This window comes from Apodemus sylvaticus, chromosome 4 (assembly GCF_947179515.1).
Source record: "Apodemus sylvaticus chromosome 4, mApoSyl1.1, whole genome shotgun sequence".
Taxonomy (NCBI): Eukaryota; Metazoa; Chordata; class Mammalia; order Rodentia; family Muridae; genus Apodemus; species Apodemus sylvaticus.
Genome location: NC_067475.1, coordinates 131,100,408 through 131,121,983, shown reverse-complemented (window position 1 = coordinate 131,121,983; position 21,576 = coordinate 131,100,408). Strand labels below are relative to the sequence as shown.

Sequence of the window (21,576 nt, the reverse complement as noted above, 5' to 3'; positions counted from 1 at the left end):
ATAGTGTTGGGGTTTGTTGAATATTTATAGGATGAATCCCCAGGTAGGGCACTCACTGGGTGGCCTTTACTGCAGACCCTGCTCTACACATTGCCTCCCTTGTTGCTCCTCTGTGCATTTTGTTCCCTTTCTCAGAGGAACCATAGCACCCTCACTTAAGTCCTCATTCTTCTTGAGTTTCCTGTGCTGGGTGAATTGTAACTTGTTTATTTTGAGCTTTTGAACTAGCATCTACTTATTAGTGAGTGCATACCTTGTGCGTTCTTTGTGACTGGGTTACCTTGCTCAGGATGACACTTTCTAGTTCCATCCATTTGCCTAAGAATTTCATGAATTCATTGTTTTCAATTGCTGAATAGTACTCCATTGTGTATATATTCTAGTTTCTGTATCCATTCCTTTGTTGAGGGACATCTGGGTTCTTTCCAGCTTCTGGCTATTATAAATAAGGCAGGTATGAACGTACTGCACATGTGTCCTTATTACATGTAGGAGCACTTTCTGGGTATATGCCCAGGAGTGGTATAGCTGGGTCCACAGGTAGTACTATGTCTAATTCTCTGAGGAATCGCCAAACTGATTTCCAGAGTGGTTTTACCAGCTTGCAATCCCACCAACAATGGAGAAGTTGGGTGCAAATATCTGTATCTGACTCTTTCAACTGTTTGTTGGATCTTTCAGAGGGCAGTCATGATAGGCCTCTTATTGTAAACTCAACATAGCATGAGTAATAGTGTCAGACTTTAGGGCCTCCCCTTGAGCTAGAGCCCACTTTGGGCCTATCCCTGACTATTTCTCAGGCTCTTCTGCATTTCCATCCCTGCAGTTGTTTCAGACAGGAACAATTACTGGTAAGAGTTGTGTCTGTGGGATGACCCCTCCCTCATTTGATGCCATATCTTTCTTCCTGCTGGAGGTGGGTTCTACAAGCTCCCTCTCCCTACTGTCAGGCATTTCATCTAAGGTTGCTCCCTTTAATTCCTGAGAGTCTCTCACCTCCCAGGACTCTGGTATAATCTGGAGTGTTCCCCTAATCTTCTACTTTGCAAGGTAGCCTGTTTCCATTCTATCTGCTAGCTCTCAGGGCTTCAGTTCTTTTCCCTCTCCCAATACCAGATCAGGGTCCCCTCTCACCAGCCTCCCCGAGTCATTGTCCACTTTCCCTCCCAAGTCCCAACCTTTCTCCCCACCTGTGATTGCTTTCTTCTCCTTCCCAAGTGGGACTGAGGTGTCCTCATTTGTGCACTTCACCTTGTTGACCTTCATTGAGTTGTGTGGAGTGTATCTTGGGTATTCTGTACTTTTTTTTTGGCTTATGTCGACTTATTAGTGAGTACTTTAGTGTGTCCTTTTGTGTCTGAATTACCTTACCACAATGTTTTCTTCCATTTGCCTGCAAAATTCAGGATGTCCTTGTACTTTAATAGCTGAGGAATATTTCCTAGTGTAAATGAAACACATTTTCTGAATCCATTTGTTGTGTGACATATGAGTTATTTTCAGCTTCTAGGTACCACAAACAAGGGTGCTATGAACATAATGGAATCTGTGCTTCTGTGGCATGGTGGGTATCTTATGGGTATATTCTCAAGAGTGGTATTGTGGATTCTTCAGGTAAACCTATTTCTATTTTTCAGAGGAAACTCCAGAATGATTTTCAGAATACTTTTAACAATTTGCAATCCAGCAAGCAAGCAATGGCAGAGTGTTCCTCTTTCTCCACATCCTCAACAACATTTGTTGTCACCTGTGGTTTTGAATGTAGGCATTCTGATTGGTGTAAAGAGGAATCCTGGTGTCATTTTGATTTGCATTTCTCTGATCACTAAAGACTTTGACCATTCCTTTATTTTTAAAACTGTGATTCACCTTTAATTTTATCAACTGTGATAATCAATGTTGTTCATTAATATAATTCTATTTAGAACTCTCTCTGACAAAGGATTATGAACATGACTCTGAGGGTATATTTAAAGTCCTTAGTTTCTGTCTATGCTTACGTAACTGATGTGGCAAAATAACTATATAACTGAGCTCTGCTATTCCTTTCATGGTTCCTGGAATGTATAACAAGAAAAAGCTTACTGAATATGAACATTCAGAATTCTCTGCTTCTGAACTGGGTTAACAACTTCATTAGCTACAACCTTCTGACATCAAAACTTCTGTATGATGATATCTTGTGCCCTCAAAAAATGATCTGTTCTTTCCTAATGTAATAAATTTTGTAGTTATACTTTTCACAGAAATAGAAATATTTCTATGAAATATTATGTTAATATTTCATATACATAATGTATAATATATAGTATATATTATGTTAATAGTAAATGTATTTACTATTAACAAAATTATTGTGCAGTACTTAAAATGCCATTTTGATTGTAGTTTGGAAGAAAAAATTAATAACATGATTCTAGTGGATCTGTCACATGAATATTGGTGTGTGAGTAACAGAGGTGGAGGATAATACTGGAAATGCCATTTTCCAAAGACTATGGAGAATCATGAATCAGGCATATTGAAGTCTAAGCAATAACAATTTGATACGATTTATTATAATAGATAAGAATATGTAATATATAACATGAAATGTGGTGAGTGAATCTATTTGTAACAAATTATATGGTTAAATATATAATTGAAGTTGTTTCTTGTAATAATATCTTCAGTTATGTTTAAGTAGGAGGTAAGGTGCAACATTGAAATGGAATGACTGGCACCTTCTTTAGACATGAGGAAGTTTCCATTGGGGAAAGTCATACGTTGAAGTTGTTTCATTGTCCCCTGCTAAACGAAGCCAAGAAATATCTTAATTAGACAAACATTCTCAGATGATAGATTCACCCCACTTCAGATCAGACTAGCTTTCAGTATATTTTCTGAACTGTACACAAAGAACTACTTGAGTATATATATATTTGATTCTTAATGTGTTATATTTGATTCTTAATGTGTTATTTGCTAATATTCCTCACATAGGTGTTGTAGTGGATCCTGTGCAAGTTTATATTGATACCAAGCATTTGGCAAGATTATCTCTCAAATGAAATTAAACAAAAATCAGTGTTTTTGTGCAAGGATAGCAAAGCTTGTAGGCACACTGTTCAATTGTGTAGTATGCTTAATGAATTTTTAAATCAAATAATTGTTTCTAAGTGAACTTTTTAAAAATAATTTCATATCTAAGATAGCCTACATGACTTATAGACCTTGGAAAGAAAGGTGAGAAATAAAACAGGTAATATGCTGGAATTTGTACAGTCCTAAGTACAAGTATTTGTCCTAAGTAAGGAGTTCCTCTGTCATACATTTATGAAAGTATGTATATATGTGTGCTTATATATATGTATATGTTATGTATATAAGCAGATGAAATCTTTAATTCACCAGTATTAGCATTAGGGGTTTTCACACTGTGGCCATTTATGGCTTTTTTCAAAGCAGGTGACTTACCAGCAGTATTGACTAAAGTCTTTCTGTCATGTGACCTCTTCTGATTGCCATCACAAATGTTATGATCATCCTCTCCAAATATATCTACACAGTTGTCAATCATGATTTGTATAATAGACATCTGTAAAACCACAAGGCAAAAAAAAGATCCTCTGTCATTTTACATAGTTTACAAAATTGAAATCAATAAAAAAATTGAATTCCAAAATGAAGAGGAGAATATCAGTTACTCTGAGCAGATATGAACTTGTGAAATTAAGTCTCTGTCTGAAACGGAGACGCTTAAGTTCTTTGAAACTTACTTTATCAAGTTAACATTTCATCCATATTGTAAAGAATGAGGGACCTATTAAAGCAATGTAACATTTCAGAACTGCTATGCTGCCAGAATAAGTGTGAGTGAATTCCATTAATGACTTCAAAGGTTTCTTGAACTGGTGATTTTTTGCAGGGGAGTGGAGAGGAGTTAGAGTTTCTTTGTGATAGTTTGAATGCAGTGCCTGTCTGCTTCCAGGCATTGCAATGTAAGATTCCATTTTTGTGACTCCTTTTGGGTGGTTTAAGTGGCTTGGTTTCCCTAGAGGAAGTACATCATTGGCTAGAATTTAAGGTCACAGAAGCCAGGTGCCATTTGCAGTGTACTCTCTATGCTTCCTGTTTGCTGCCTAAGATGAGAGACACCAGGTCTCTACTTCCTGTTTGGATGTCCTATCTTCCTGCAGCCATGCTCCTCTGTCATGACTTTGAAGGAAAGTACTGTCTCTAAATCTCTAAGTCCCAAATAAACATTTATTTCTATGAGTTGCCTTAGTCCCAGCATTTTATAAAGCAATAGAAAAATGACTAATTGAAGAATTTGGTGAGAAGAGGGATCTTAGTTCAGAAACTAGGACAACAGACAATATTACTTGTCAGTCAATCAACAGTAAAATTCTCCATATTTATTTATAGTATTTTACTGAAGATGCCAGAAGCAAACTACCTCCTCCTTAAGCACCTCATTAGGAGCTCTTCATTGGTCTATTCCACTCCATTGTGAGTAATACCAACATGACATCATTCCTGCGGACCTTATTTCTGGAAACTACTTTTTAAAAAGTACCCTGCCTTTCTTTTTTGTTGTTACCTTTTTGTTATCTATCTTTTTTCCCTTCCAAAATGTAGGTTCTTAGTGGATTCTCTGAATTTCTCATCATGCAACACAGTAACATTCATTTTCTAGTCCGTTCATATCTGCCTTCTCCCCTGGCAACTTCCCAAAAAAAATTTAAAAAAATAAGGAGACAGCAGGTGCCGGCGAGGATGTGGAGAAAGAGGAGCACTCCTCTACTGCTGGTGGGATTGCAAGCTGGTACAAACACTCTGGAAATCAGCCTGGTGGTTCCTCAGAAAACTGGACATGACACTTCTGGAGGATCCTGCTGTACCACCCCTGGGCATATACCCAGAGGATTCCCCAGCATGTAATAAGGATACATGCTCTTTTGTTTTCATATCAGCCCTATTTATAATATCCAGAAGCTAGAAAGAACCCAGATGTCCCTCACCAGAGGAATGATACAAAAAATGTAGTATATAAACACAATAGAAACTATTCAGCCATAAGAAACAATGAATTCATGAAATTCTAATACAAATGGATGGAGCTAGAGAACATCATCCCAAGTGAGGTAATCCAGTCTCAAAAGAACACTCATGGTATGCACTCACTGATAAGTGGATATTAGCCTAGAAGCTTGGAATACCCAAGACACAATCCACATATCAAATGATTTCCAAGAAGAAGGAAGGAATGGCCCCTGGTTCTGGAAAGGATCAGTTCAGCAGTATAGGAGCATACCAGATCAGGGAAGTGGGAATGGGTGGATGGGGGAGCAGGGGGAGGTTAGAGGGCTTATGGGACTTACAGGGAGGGCAGATCAAGGAAAGGGGAAATCATTTGAAATGTAAATAAAGAATATATCGAATGAAAAAAAGGATGAAAAAAAAGATTTAAATTAAAAGTAAACTGAGGGAATAGGGAGTTTTGAGGATGGGATATAGATTAGGGCCATGTAATAAGAACTTAAAGTATTGAAAAATATAAATATATATAGCTTTCTAGGAAAAGTAAGAGTTGAATAAAAAGATTGTGGTAGCTAAAAATGTACCTGAAATAATGCTAACATACACTATTCTTTTCTATATAAGTAGGAGTAAGGGCTAAAATATTAGAAAGTATATTACATAACATACACTACATTTTTATCATTATTCATTATGTCACACATTGTGTGTATATATATTCATATATATATACATATATATCAATATGTATATATGTGTGTACATATATATACATATATTTAATTCTATGAAATGACCTTTTATATGAACAGAAAGAAAAAAGGAAAGAAAAAGCAAATGATTCACTTTCTTCAAACTACATTAACTGATCTTCCACGGTTTCCTGAAATAGATCAATATATCTCCCACTCCAGAATAATGCAATCCTAGTGTTTCCTTTAACACCACTGACCTTTCTGAGGTATTCCCCATTTCTTGATCACAATGACAACTATGTTTGAAAAGGGAAAAATCAGATCCCCTTACCTTTTTTGAGAGGTCACATCCAAATAATGAGTTTGCAAAAGTCTGCTCCCACAGCACATGGGGGGCTATACGGACAGATAAGATGTAGGTGTCTAGGTGATTCTTGGCAGAGGTTTTAATTTTTAATAGCACACGGAGGAGGTGCTTAAGGAGGAGGTAGTTTGCTTCTGGCATCTTCAGTAAAATACTATAAATAAATATGGAGAATTTAACTGTTGATTGACTGACAAGTAATATTACATTGTCAACACCCTTAATCATCAGGAAAGTGCAAATGGAAAAAAAAACCCTGAGATTCTACCTCACTCCAGTCAGAATGTCCAAGACCAAAAACTTGGGGGACAAAAGATGCTGGCGAGGATGTGGGCAAAGAGGAAAACTCCTACATTGCGATTGGGATTGCAATCTTGTAAAACCACTCTGGAAATCAGGTTTACAGTTCCTCAATAAATTGGGCATAGTACTACTGAGGACCCAGCTATACCACTCCTTGCTTTATACCTAGAAGAAGCTCCAACAGACAATTAGGCCACATGCTCTTCTTTGTTCATAGTAGCTGTATTTATAATAGGCAGAAGCTGTAAAGAACCCACATGTCTCTCAACAGAGTAATGTCTCTCAACAGAGTAATGGATGTGGTACATTTATATGATGGAGTACTACTCAGCTATTAATATCAATGATTTCATGAAGTTTTTAGGCAAATGGGAGGAACTAGAAAATATCCTGAGTGAGGTAACCCAAAACCAACCAACCAACCAACCAACCAGCCAAACACACACACACACCCACACCCACACCCACACACACACACACACACACACACACACACACACACACACACACACACACACGATATGATTTCATTGATAAGTGAATATCAACCCAAAAGTTCAGCTTAGCCCAGATACAATTCACAGACCACATGAAGGTCAAGAATGAAGACCACATGCTGATACTTCCATTCTTCTTAGAAGGGAGACAAAATACCCATAGGAGGAAATTTAGTGACAAAGGGTAGAGTAGTAAGTAAAGGAAAGGCCATTTAGAGACTGCCCCACATGGGGATTCATCCCCTATACTGTTACCAAACCTGTCACTATTGTGGATGCCAACAAGTGCTAGCTGACAGGATCATGATACAGCTGTCTCCTGAGAGGCTCTGCCAGTGCCTGACAAATACAGAAGTTGATGCTCACAGCCAACCAAGGGACTGAGCACTGGGTCCCCAATGGAGGAGCTAGAGAGCTGAAGGGTTTGGCAGCACCATAGGAGAAGCAACGATATGAAACAACCAGTAACCACAGACCTCTAAGGAACTAACCCACCACCCAAAGAGAACATATGGAGGGACCCATGGCTCCAGCTACATAGATAGCAGAGGCTGGACTCTTCAGAAATCAATGAGAGAAGAGAACATTTGTCCTGTGAAGGCGTGCTGCCTCAAGGAGGGGAATGCCAGGACAGGAAAGTGGGAGTGGTCAGGTGGGTGAGAAGGGGTCTGTGAGATGGGATAGGGAGTTATCAGAGGGAAATGACAAAGACAATAATATTTGAAATGTAAATAAAAGAAATGAAACCTTGGATATAGTAATGCCATCGACTGCATGTGTAGCTTGTGCATGTGCACCAAAATAAACAAATGAATGACCCCTCCCAAAAAAGAATATACAGCTAAAGTGTTGGCTAAAACATTATTTGAAAATCAAGTCCCCTTATGGAATTCTGAGAAATCTTTAAAAATTATGTATGAATGTCTCTGTATTAGATGTATAACTGCTACTCACAGAACCCAGAGGAAGGTGTCAGGTTCTCTGGAAATAAAATGAATGAATCTTGTTGCAGGTTGTGTGCGTTCTCTGTATGGAAATATAGTGTTGTTAAATAATGAACCATCTTTCCAGCCCCCATGGGGACACATTTAATATCTAATGTATTATGAATCCATGTAACACTCTTGTGACCCTCTGGAACACTAGGAGCAAAAAGCACTCTAGAAACCCTACACGATGCAGGTATAAAAGCTTCTGCTCTATAGGTAAGGCAGAGATACTGGAGTCCTATGTCAAAATGGGAGCTCAAAGTTCCTGTTACTTAAGAAATCATTCTAAAATGTGTCATACAGGAAAATGATCCAAAGAAGTCAAAGCTATACCTGACCCAGACTTCTCTAGAGAGTTATGGTTAAGAAAGTAGAACTCAGTAATAGCTTCATGTTCTAATTAATGATATATATTTAAATGTTCAGTATTCACAATACTATGGTAATAATATTAAGATGCAAATAACACACAGGTATTATACATACACACTTCTTTTAACTTGTCTCACTCAGGAGCTCAAACCAATATTCTAATCTGACGTGCACACAACTGCATAGCATAGGCTGTCTTCTACACCATGACCATAATAATGCAGAAGACTCTCACGTGGTGGGGTTACAGACATGGCACAACACACTTGAGTGAGAAATGCACCTGTTTATAAAGTGACTATACATGTCTTAGCCAAGGAAACCTCTTGGTTTGGGACATCATTCCAGCTTATAATCCTGTAAAAACAAGGCTGTGTATCTCCAAAATGCATTTCTTCTATCTTTGGGCATTTACTCAAGTGTATAGTGTGTCAATACCTTTTTATAGCAGAAATTTTTCCAAGCGGAGACTCTTCATCAAGGACACTAAGCCAATTTTCATATAAATCTGAAGAAAGCAAGCTTCCTTGTATGTTTCTTAAAAGATCCTTTTATAATGAAAAAAAAACCCACAACAATATTAATGGCCAATGTACATTGTAGAAAGTATTTGAAAAAAAATTCTTTAAAAATGAGAGGTTTCCTCACACATTGCCACCTTGTGTGTCACAATCCCTTGTTTGGGAGTCAAATATTCAGCATATCAGGTATTCCATACATTGCACATTATAATTCATAAGAGTAGAAAATTTTCAGTTATGAAATAATAGCAAAATGAAGTCATGGTTTGGGATTACCACAGTATGATGAACTATATTAGTGTCACATGACTATGAAGGCTGAAAACGGTTGGTTGAGACCCTACTTCCTTAAGAGATTCCCAGCCTAAGATTAAAAATTCAGGAGACAGCAGGTGTTGGCTAGGATGTGGAGAAATAGGAACACTCCTCCACTGCTGGTGGGGTGGCAAATTAGTACAACCACTCTGGAAATCAGTCTGGCAGTTCCTCTGAAAACTGGGAATCTCACTTCCAGAAGATCCTGCTATACCACTGCTGGGAATATACCCAGAAGATTCCCCAGCATGTAATAAGGATACATGTTCCATTATGTTCATAGCAGCCCTACTTATAATTGCCAGAAGCTGGAAAGAACCCAGGTATCCCTCAACAGAAGAGTGGATGCAAAAAATGTGGTATATCTACACAATGGAGTACTATTCAGCCATTAGAAACAATGAATTCATGAAATTCTTAGGCAAATGGATGGAGCTGGAGAACATCATACTAAGTGAGGTAACCCAGACTCAGAAGATGAATCATAGTATGCACTCACCAATAAGTGGATAGTAACCTAGAAAACTGGAATACCCAAAACGTAATCCACACATCAAATGAGGTACAAGAAGAATGGAGGAGTGGGCCCTTGTTCTGGAAAGACTCAGTGAAGCGGTATAGGGCAAAACCAGAACAGGGAATTGGGAAGGGTTGGGTGGGAAAACAGGGGGAGGGAAGGGGGCTGATGGGACTTTCGGGGAGTGGGGATCTAGAAAAGGGGAAATCATTTGAAATGTAAATAAGAAATATATCAAATAAAAAAAGAAGAAGACACAGACATGTTGAGAACTTAAAAAATACCTGAAACATGTAGAAGGATCATGAAATTAAATAATTGTATGTCTAAGTTGCTATACAGAATTAAATTGAAATACTTTTTCAGGAAAAAAAAAAGAGAGATTCCCAGCCTATTACCCACCAGAATCTTGACTCAAAAGTGGAAACTAAAGGCAGAAGTCTATATGTTCTTACCTAAGAATAGAAGCAAAGAAGCAGAGTTCTGGCTACAGAAAAAAATAAAATAAAGTGTTCATCTGTGTCTTGGTGATGAATCTTTGAGCTTGTCAGACTTTTACCTACCTTGACTCTTATTCGAAGGTCATGGACCCATAGTTCAAGAAAACTGTCTTCATCTGGTAAGCTCATGGACAGAAAGCACATATGTATCTCTAGAGGAATGCTGAATGTTAGAGATGCAAAATACTTCCTCACCTTTAAAACAGAAGCTACTGTGAAAACAGATTCTTCTTTCCAGGTAATGGGTTGTTCAGTGTAAATTTTATCCCTCAGGGACCAGTGTGATTTTTCTGAGAAGTATCGGAATATTTGATCTGATTCTTGTCCCTTTTCCTCAATTATTGATAACATCTCCTGTGTGGGATAAGGACAGGCTTCTATTATTACAGACCCAAAGTGCTGAAGCCCAAATATGTCTTTGAAGGTAAACCAGAGCCATGGCAATTATGGATGCATAGCTACAACTGAAAGGAATGAAGAAGACATTGAACTTTTTTCTTTTTTAGCTTCCAAATATATTTCCTTCCCTAATCCATTTTTCACAATTTGAATCATCAAGGATTCTGGTAATTAAATAATCCTCAAGATTTAATCACACTTCTAGTCACCAAAGCATTTTGGTGAATGGTGCCCTCTTACTTTTACTTCATATTCATGCCATTCCAAGTTACTATTGGGATAGTTCTCTTTCAGAGATCAAATCATTTCTTGACTTCCTGTCTGACTTGGCCTCTATGTGAATCCTGGCGTTTGCATTTTTAAGAAATATTTCTTTTTCCACTAAACTTCTGAGACTTTTATTTCCTTTGATTTGTGACATCTTATTTTAAACTATATCTAAAGATACTCTCACATTTAAGAACCCAAGCAAGCTTCAGTTGTTCTACCATGGCTTCACTCTGTAACTGATGGGCATACACAGATTTACTACATGTATTCTTTCTTTTCAATTAATTACATGATTACAGTTACTGATGACAAAAAAATCCTCATCTAAAATACCTAAGGAATATGCAGTAATTTTCATGTGTCTAACATGATAAACTTGTTCACTTGCAGCATAAATTCCTGGCACAGGAATAGTGCTAAAAGAGATGTTGGATATTAAATGAATATTTACAATGGAAATCTAGTAGCATATTTAAAACAGACCAAGCCTATTAGGTGGCAATTTTATATTATATAGTCCAGTAGTATAAAAAGATCAATATACAGCAAAACAATGTGTATATCTAATTCATTGTAAATATCAGATAATACTCTATAGATATTTTTGATTATAAGATTGAGTAATACCAGAGGCAATAACATTAAGACTTGAGTAATATAGAGTCATAACACAGTTGAAAGTACTGATAGTTGGAGAATCAGAGGGGCAATTCCAAAGATCCATTTCATACAACAAGCTGGTAAATTTGGGTCTTTGCTGAAATCAATGAAAAACATGGGAATACTTTCTTTTCAATTTCTCATTTTTCTTTAAATTCGAAGACTCTAAATTCAGTAGGATTTATTTCTATTTTAAAAGGACAGTAACTCATGAATAGGTTATCTATATATTCATCAGTTTGGTGAAATAATTTACTTAGAAAACGGTTTCCCAGAAATTATGTGAAATATGACAGTTTTAGAAACCCAAAATGAAAGAAACTCACGAGTATAGAAGGTAGCATTTTGTCCAAGCATACAATCGGCGGAAGTGAACGAAATACTTGTTTTTTCATCGGCACAGGAGGAGTTTGAGAAGTTGCTTGCTGGGCTTCATTCATATTGCCTTCCAGATTCTTTGATTCTAATAAAGAAGTGAAATCATGATTTGTTGTAATTGATCTCACTTAGGTCTTTCATGACTTTCACATTTTACAGCCTGCGTGACTTATGCATCACCACAAAGACACAGAAAAGTAATCAGTATTATAACATTTCTAATAATGACATGGCTTCATAGGGCATTGGATATCTAGTTCTATATGCCCATAGTTCTAGTATATAAAGTAATTTTGGGGTTTGTCTTGGAAGCTATGCATATAGGTATTAGAGACAAGCAATAAAATAGTACCAATATTTTAGTCCACCTGTGTGACTTTCAGACTGAACAGCCATGGCCAAATGTAAATTAACAGTAGTATCTGCATTTCACAACATAATTTGTCTGCCTGCACTTCTATTACAGTCCTTGGTGTCTTCCCTCCCAACTTACAGATCTGAGAGCTCAAATCTTAGTTCATAGTGTCAATGAATCCCATGCTGGTATATTAGGTTATATTTTAAAACTTGCATAAGAGAAATGCATTGTGGCATGTGCCTTTATACCCAGACCTCAGAAGCTGAGCCAAGCTGATCTCTGTGAGTTTGAGTTCAGCCTGGTGTACACAGTAAGATTTAGGTCAGCCAGACCTCTCATGTAGAGAAAACCCAATTTGGTTTTGAATTGCTATTCAATGTGTAATACACATCTAAATTAATACTCTTTATATCAAAGCAAGTGTCATATACTTAGTTAATTACTCTCATTTCTGGGATTTAACTTTTACATAAATATAGGACCAGTGGAAAGAGGTACCAAAATTTGGATGCAATCTCTTACAATAGGTAATTACAACACACAGGTGAAGTGTCCCTTCACATGGTTTAGCAAATTCTTCATTGTTTGTTATAATTCATAGTTTCAGTGCTATATGATTCTAATGTTTAACATATGGTAGTAGAACATGTATACACACCGATAATGCCCTCATAGAGAGGAGGAGCCGCTGGAATTATTGTTGCTTCATCATGGCCAGGGGTGTATGTCCTCGCCCTGGGGCAGCTGCTGACTCCATGTTCTGTTTCTTTAGATGGAGTCATGCGGTCAGTTGAGGTATTTGCTCCGGGTGGATTATAAAATGATGTTTCATACCACCGTGCAACCACATCTAGCCCAAAAAGTTCTGGGGAATTATCTATTAGGAATTTTATGAGAGAAATCTGTGACAAAAGAGGGCAAACAAAGAGGGTCTCTGTCATTTTGCACACTTACAAATCACATTTTACTCAAGAGTCTTGATGGCTAAAAGTATGTACTTCAAAATTCTGAGATAACGTTATCTTTAATAAAGCATAGAGGCGGGCTTGTTAGAAATATAAAAGATGATTGTGAGATCAGATATTCAAGTGTAATCATCACAGTCAAATATTTTAAGAGGATGATTTCCAATTTTCACCCTGTGAGGGCCAGAATGTTATATATATTGTCAACTTTATTAACTCTACTTGTCTTTGACACATTCATGGCTGTGCGTATTTGTAAGGATGCTTAAAGAAAGGCACAACTAAGGAGGGAACTTCCTACTCTAAGTTCTCATGAACTAACTAAAAGGCAAGAGCCAGGCAAACCCATCCGTGTGGTAACAGTCACATTTCACTGATGGCTCAGTGCAAATGCCATGGTAACAGCTTCATCCTCAGGTTTATTATGTTGGGAGGTAAGGAAATAATGCCTATGTGGAAGAAACTGGATAGTTATGGGTCTCCGATGTTTGGTTCTTTGTAACACTTTTTTACCCTTGGATATTTAATACTATGCAATCTGAGGAATATTTATTCTCAGTTAGGCTGTCCTATAATATATTCCTTTCTGGTCCAAAGATAGTTGGTCAATTAAATAGTGAATCAGAAACTCAAATACTGAGAATCAAAGTAAAGATTTGATCCCAATATTGGACAAATTCTGGTGCTTTATTATAATATTTGAAAGGGAAGTCCCATAGAAAACTTTGCTCTATAATTCTCTAAACCATTCATAACCAGCACCAAGAGGTCAAGGCCATATTTTATTACAGAAATCAGGAGTCATAATAACCATACCTGATAAAAACAATCTAAAATTGCATTACCTTTATTTTGTTGAGAAAACCATCATGGAAACTAGTAGCATTTTACAAATTCTACACCAATTACATCAGAATTCAACACAGTATCCAGATTTTTTTTTTCATTTGACAACATTTATTCTCACTGGGTTAGTCTATGGATATTCTAAATCACAACTGACAAAAGTCTCCATCATTGAGCTCAGAAACCCATTTATATTTTACATACTTAAAATGCACCAATGATTCTTCCTCTCCAGGTGAACACCATTCAAACATGTACTTTTACAAAATGAAACAAAACTGAACACAAAACCGTCATCTTCAACAACAAAGTAACCCAGACTCTGAGCATAACCCCGTCTTCCTGTCACATTGTAAAGGCTTATCAAAGCTAGGCTTAAAATAACTGGCCAATTACCTTTCTGGCAATATCATTACCCAGAACTTTATTTCGGGACCAAGGAAGGCATAGGAGAAATGGTGCGAGAACAGCAGAGAGAGTGTAGGATGTCATGTGGTTTACCGAGGAGTTTCTGGCTATTTTATTTAAGATTTTAAACAGCTGTTCCAGCAAAGCAGCATTTGATGTTGGGAGTTCTTCTAAAAGACTGAACAAAGAGACAGTTATGTTAAAACAAGTTTACTCAATTTGTAAATATGAAAAAAGAGGAAAGAGTAATTATATCTTTTGACTAGACCTCCATAATATAAAAGGAAAGTAAGAATTTATACTCAAAATATTGCATGAAATGTTTTCCCAGATTCATCATAGGGAAGGGAAGCAAAATGACAAATTTAACTCTAATACAAAACTGACAATCAAAAGTGTGGTCCACTGTGACTCCCTAAGTCACACCTCTGAAAATGTATTCCATGTTTGTAAGCAATTGAAACCTTTTGTTGTCAGTATTTTTACTGAATATTTTTGGGATATATATTCTCTAATGTGTGTAAGCAAATATTCTTCTGTTTGGTTGATGTTGGTCACACAATTCACCAGCCATTACCTCTTTACTGCTGATAGTTTCGCTTCATCACTAACCATTTGCGGAACAGCTAGCCAGCGCTCATATAACTCAGAGGTCAGCAGACTTCCTCTAATCGTTTGAAGAAACTCCTTATAGAGAAAAAAGATTTTGCAGAAAACATATTATGGAGATTACTGAAAACTTAGTCAACTCTGAAATTTAGGTTAGTTCCAACTTTCTTCACAACATTTCCCAAGGTAGAATGTTGACTGATGTATAGGGCCAATAGGTATTATCCAACAACACTTGAAAACTAAAACAGGTTTTCAAATGTTCTTGGATTGCAGAAAAATCTCTTTTTCGATCAAAGTGCCTGTAGTGGACAACTGAGCAAACTAGCATACCTAAGAGACTAATATCTCAGACCAAATACTATTTTTAAATGACAGAAATATACAACTATGATAACTATAACAAAGAAAGTCATGTTAGTATCTAATTTCTGAGGTGCAAAAAAATCATGTCTACTATTGGAAGCATGGGATCACATGAGGTCATGGCTCTTAGAGAAGGTCCTATCACAGTTTCTTTAAACAAGCACGATTCCCTACTCTGTTCTAAATATTAAAGGTAATTTTTACAGATGATGTAGCCCTTACCCATACTTCAAAGAAGGTTCTCTTGGCAATGCATGGAGACTATTACAGAAAAGCACAGCTATTCAAGGTACAGAAAACAAAATATCCTGTGGCTTCCATACATACTGCATATATATTAAATACTAACTCCTAATCCATGGGCACCAAACATTGGTCAAAAGAGTCTGAAAGATTGTGCACTAGAGCATGAAGATATCTGCTTTGACATTGGGAGTCCTAGAAATGTGGGAGAGGCTTCACATTTGATAGTTCAACAATATAATATGCCTGTCAAAACAATTTCTGAACAAATGTCACCAGCGTTAGTAACCCTAACTGGGAATGAATAAATCTTGTAAAGATAAACTTCTAGATAAAGAATTACATGCACATAAATTCTACAAAGAGTGAGAAAATTAGTGTTTCTCAAAGGGAACCCCCTACTGTGTAAGCCAATCATAGTTACTTCAGAAATATTCTATATACTACCAATGAAAATGGACTCATGAGGTTGTTTGAACATAATTATTGACTCGTTTTTATATATATAATAATAACAGAAAATGAAAATGGGCCATGTATTTTGACAGAAGTGGGAGTTTAAGGGGAAACAAACTTAGATCAAGGGAAAGGAAGGAGTGAAATGGTGAATTGGATTTTAAGTTTAATAACAAAATAAAAATTATCATTTTACGGTGGTAAAGGTATGGCAGAGTGATGGAGAATACTTCTTTCACAACCATAACTCCCTGTATTTTTGTACCAATATTTTGTGAGATATAGACAAGCAGATCATGACATCCTACTTGATATGTGTAGCAAAGAGTTACATATAGGAGTCACATACTCTATACTGAGGAAGAGAAAACTGCTTCTCAGAAAAACAGTAGTGCAAGACAGAGAATGAAGAATTCTGGTAGTCAATACATCTGAATTGGCATACATACCAGGTGACATTCCTATGCAAGTATGAAGTGACCCTCCACATGGCCACATGAGAAAATCAAAGGAAAGATACTTTAGTTACTTTACTGCTCATTCTGAATGGATTTTTGTTTGAGTCCCTAATCCTTAAGTCATGAATAGCAGAAGAACCATTTAGCATACCAGATTTCCCTCTTCTGTATCTACTATCACTCAAGGGAATGGAATGCATGATGAAGGAAACTACTCATGTAGCCTCAGAGGAATCCTGAGGGTGGATGATGCAAGGATGTTCCCTACCTTTAGAATCCATGTTGAAACATGTACTGAGTGCTTTCTCATATCCATCTTTTGTCCCGAATCCAATTTTTCTTTTACTTTTTTGCACAGTGTCTCGTTGGGGGCTACGTTAAAAATGCCTTGTGTTTTAGGGCCCTTTTCCCTTAAGAGGGACAGGATGTCCTGAAAGGAAAAAAAGGGAAATACCAGTCACTCTATGCAGCACAGAGCACTATTGACTCAGGAGAAGTAGACCAATGGTGTGCACAGATGCAGTACAAGGGCTGGCGTGGACAAGGAGGACTGCAGACTCATTTGGACTCTCAATTTTGACTTGTACAAGTCCCACCCTAATGTTAACTCAGAAAGTTGAGGCAACACTGGTCTTTTTATCAGATTTCTCCATAGGAAAGCCAGAATTGAATCATGTGAGTCCTACCAGAATTCCGGTGGGCCATTTTCCATCATTAGAAATCGAAATCAGTTCTTTTCCATACAGTCTTCTTTTCTTTTTAATGGTCGGGACAGTGCCCTCCTGCTGTTGGTGGGGCACAGAGCCCCTGCGGAAACGCGATGAACTATAAGGTCTTTGTTTATTTTGAAGCATTTCCTTTCCATCTAAGGACGAGATAAGATCATTTCCTGAAATCGTGTCATATTGCTCTTTTAAAAATCCAAATTTCTAATTCTTAGTTTTCTTGATGAGCTTTTAGAAGAACCATTGTTACATTTCTGTCATCACCCTTATGTACCCTTCTTGGGAATGCATACATGACTGCCTGTTTTGTCAAACTCTGGACCCTAGTTCCTGTAGTGTAAGTTTAAAGCTGAGATCAAAGTTTATTTTTCTCTTCAAAGACATCTTTTCAAAAGCTGGATCATATGAACACTTACTTATATATGGTGCTTAAAACAAATGTATTAAAGGTAAATAAAGTAGTCATATAACAAAATATAAATTAAACACTTTCTCAATGTAGAAAATATTGACTATTTGTCTAAAACAAAATAATAAGGCATGAAAAACCTAAATAATATAATACAGACTCAATAAGATGTATCAGTTTTAGTGCATGTATGTGTATGTATTGACATTTATTCAGGTACACACACACACAGAGAGACACAAACACAGTCACACACCCATACACACAATTTTTTTTTTTAGAAAAACAAGAACTTAAAAGCAATTAAGGGGATACATAGGTGTAATAGGGAAAATAATGAAATTATTCCATTTTTGGAAAAAGTGTTCTTAAAACAATTTCAAAAGCCCCAGAACTTAAGTATTAAGTCTCTTTGAAGTCCAACTGCAAGTGTAGAAGGCACAGAAAAAATATGCCGTTTGTGTGGATTGAAAGTGTGATTAGAGTCTGAGCTTAGAGACCAAAGTTGCTTCTAAGTAAGTCTGAACCAGACTATCTCCAATTCCATACATATATCTTTCTGTTCCTCTTACAGGACAATATTTTAAATGCAGTTCTTAGGTCATTCTCTGCTTTAATCATGAAACTATATGAAATCATATTCTAATGGGACAAAAGATGTGTGTACACACACTTGTATACATATAGTATCTTGGTATTCCAGTTTATGTTGGCTATCAGTCTGGAACAAATAAAATATTCTCCCAAAAATCAAGTTTAGACTTGATGTCAGAATATAGAGATCTCAGGCTGGACCTGGGGCATATTGTTTGGTTTTAGGTTTGTTTTCTGCAGTGCCCCTCCCCTAAGCAAGAAAATGTCAACATAGATTGATATTTTTTTGCAAAATTGATACCGAAACTCAGATGGTACTTGAAGTAAGGTGGAGGACTTACTTTGCTGCTGGCTTATAGCTGAGTATCGGGGCTTTAAGAGGAATTGCCCCTCTTCATCCAAGTTTATGTCTTTCCCAAACAAGCCAGGCAAGATGGGAAAACCTGTAGAATTTTTTGAATTTAATCTAGTGTAGGTATATTGAAGATGGGTCATTATGACCTCATATGGATACTCATACCCTAGAAGAAGAAAATAAGAATATAAATTGAAACTAATCATAATGAGTGTGAGCAACCCTTTCAATGGGATTTGGCAAGCACAGCTCTATTTTTTTTTTTTTTTTTTACAGAAAATGTGGTATATTTACACAATGGAATACTACTCAGCAATTAGAAACAATGAATTCCCAAAATCCTCAGGCAAATGGTTTGATCAAGAAAACATCATCCTAAGTGAGGCAACCCAATCACAAAAGAATACACATGGAATGAAATCTCTGATAAGTGGATATTAATTAGCCCAGAAGCTCTGAATACCCAAGGCACAAATAGCATAACAAATGACTCCCATGAAGAAGTCTGGAGAGGGTCCTGATCCTGGAAAGGATTGATGTAGCATTGGAGGGGAGTATCAGGACAGAGAAAAAGGAGAGAGGTGTTTGGAGAATGGGTAGAGAGAAGAAGGATTATGGAACATATGGGGAGGGGGGATCTGGGAAAGGGGAAATCATTTGGAATGTAAAAAAAGAATATAGAAAATAAAAATATAAAAAAATAAAAAATAAATGGTTGTACATTTGGGATATATTGAAAATATAAAATACTACATTAACTGAGAAATTCTCACAGAAAATTTTCAACATCAGGTGTTCAAACAATCAATCTCCAAATGTCCTCCATACACTTTGGTAGATGAAGACAGTAATGCCAAACCTTTTGATGAACAGTTCTTAGACGGTATCCAAGAGTGAGAAGTGCTCAGAGAAGTGTGTAACAATTCATCTGAGGCAGCATCCAAATCATTGAGATGTTCAAGGAACAGTTAATCTTGCATGGCAGTATGATCTTGAACAACTTCTGTGAGAGTGTGTTGAGGAATGAAATATGCCTTCATTCCCAGCTGCCAAAGCTGTGTTGGACAGTGGAGTTTGGGCTAAGGCTAGATCTTGGGCTGCAGCTGGTTGTGCAGATATTGTAAGAAACTGGTGATTACAAACTCCAAATCTACTCTGGATGACAAGAAGTACATAGCGAAAGGAGCCTGTTATGGTTGTCTTTTGGAGGGGCCCTGCCAGAGTCTTACAGATACAAAGGCGAATAGTAGCAGCCAACCATTGGACTGAGTGTGAGATTCACAGTGCAGGAGTTGGAGGGCAGAGGGGGGAGTAGGGGTTGGGAAGGGGGTTTCCTCATCCATGTGAAGAATGACAATGTTGGCCAAAAAGACAACCCAGTACACCCAGGTACTAAGCCATCAACCAAGGTGTACGCATGGTTCCAGCTAAAAGAGTGGCAGAGGAATGCCTTTTTGGGCATCAGTGAGAGGAGAGGTCCTTGGTTCGATGAAAGCTCAGTAGAGGCCAGGGTGGGGAAATCTAGTGTGGGTCAAGGGAGTGGGTTCTGTGGAGGAGCATAGTTTTGGAGGCAGAGTGTGGGAGGATGGGTTGGGGACTTTGGGGAAAGGGAGAAATTGGGAAGGGGTAAAACTTTGAAATGTAAATAAAGAATAAATTCAATTAAAAAATAAAAAAGTAGGAAGGCAGAAGATTTTTAAAAATGCAGCACAATTTACACAGAAGCAAAGCTGTCAACTTCCCAGTGTGGACTCAGGCCATGGATTCGGGCATCCTCCTCTTAGGAGTGGGGTGGCTTGGGGAGTGGGTGAAGGACTTCCTGTAACCATGTATTTCACGGATAATTGGAATGACTTTTAAAAAGAACAATCATGAAAAATAAAACAATGTACAATCAAAGTCCACAGCCACATTGTAGAACCTTGGAGGATGTTTGCTCCAAGCTATCACTGTACCAGATTTTATATCCTGAGCAAAAGCTCCAAAACAAAACAAATAGAATAGGATTTAAAGTTGCTGCATTTCTTGCCCCATACATGAAATCTTTAGACACACATGCAAAAAATTTTGTGACCGCAGTTTCTTTAAAGGCACTGAATTATTTTATGAATGTGTTTTCATTTTAGTTTTAGACTTGTTTCTGTTTGGAATTGTTTTGCTCAGATGTATACTGTTGTACCATATTGAGCTTGATAACTGAGCATGTCATACCTGGGAATTTGATCCCCTGAAACTAGAGTTTTGTTGCCTATGAGCTATCATGTGACTGTTTGGAATCAATGAAAAATTTCTTTAGCTAGTAGGATTTTGTGTAATGATTACCCAGAGATTGTTTTCCGTTATTTTCTTCAGAAACAATATATTCAGAATTTTGTTTTGTTTCTCTTTTTAGGAAAAGTAAGTTTCCCAGGTAGAAAACAGAAGAATCTGTTATTTTCTTTTGTCAGATCAAAGGCTCTATCTTAATGAGGTTATCAGTGTGTCTAAAGGCTATAATAAAGTTATAAATTTAAGGCATAAAATCCTATTTACAAATTTTGTTTTAGTATGTACTTATATATAAGACTAAATAATGAAAACCTACGATTTCAGGGCTAGAGCCATGAACTCAGCCAGTCCTTCCTCAGATTTCCCTGGTACTTACCTTGGAGTGGTCTCAGAGCTTCCGCAGGGCCAGGACGAAACCACAGCTGATAATCTGCACTGTTCTGAGAGCCAAAAAGAACCAACTGTCACAAATAATCTGACAGTAGAGTTTTGAGGAATCTAGTGATTTTCTTTACTTACAATTTCCAGCTCTCTAATATAGAAATGATTAGGACTAGTATGAATGGCATGTCTTCTGACCACAGGTTTGATTCATCAGGGCTGATTTCAGAAGAAAACCATGAGGCACTTGCCTTTGCTCTCTGAGGTAAACTTGGTCTATTGATCCACAGTAGAATAAGAAATTGTATTCAGCCACCAACCCTAACCAACACC

General features: G+C 37.1%; 1 protein-coding gene across 1 annotated transcript in view; it reads right to left on the bottom strand.

The window, feature by feature from the left end:
• Positions 1 to 21,576, bottom strand: part of LOC127683711 (rho GTPase-activating protein 20-like) — a 106,029-nt gene that overhangs the window by 21,619 nt on the left and 62,834 nt on the right. The window contains exons 6-14 of the mRNA XM_052180972.1: positions 21,239 to 21,302; positions 18,581 to 18,760; positions 17,198 to 17,400; positions 16,780 to 16,941; positions 14,957 to 15,066; positions 14,368 to 14,557; positions 12,819 to 13,062; positions 11,751 to 11,887; positions 10,159 to 10,449 (exon numbers count right to left, since the gene is read on the bottom strand). Of these exons, the coding sequence (XP_052036932.1) occupies positions 10,159 to 10,449; positions 11,751 to 11,887; positions 12,819 to 13,062; positions 14,368 to 14,557; positions 14,957 to 15,066; positions 16,780 to 16,941; positions 17,198 to 17,400; positions 18,581 to 18,760; positions 21,239 to 21,302 (1,581 nt within the window). The remainder of the gene's footprint in view (positions 1 to 10,158; positions 10,450 to 11,750; positions 11,888 to 12,818; positions 13,063 to 14,367; positions 14,558 to 14,956; positions 15,067 to 16,779; positions 16,942 to 17,197; positions 17,401 to 18,580; positions 18,761 to 21,238; positions 21,303 to 21,576) is intronic.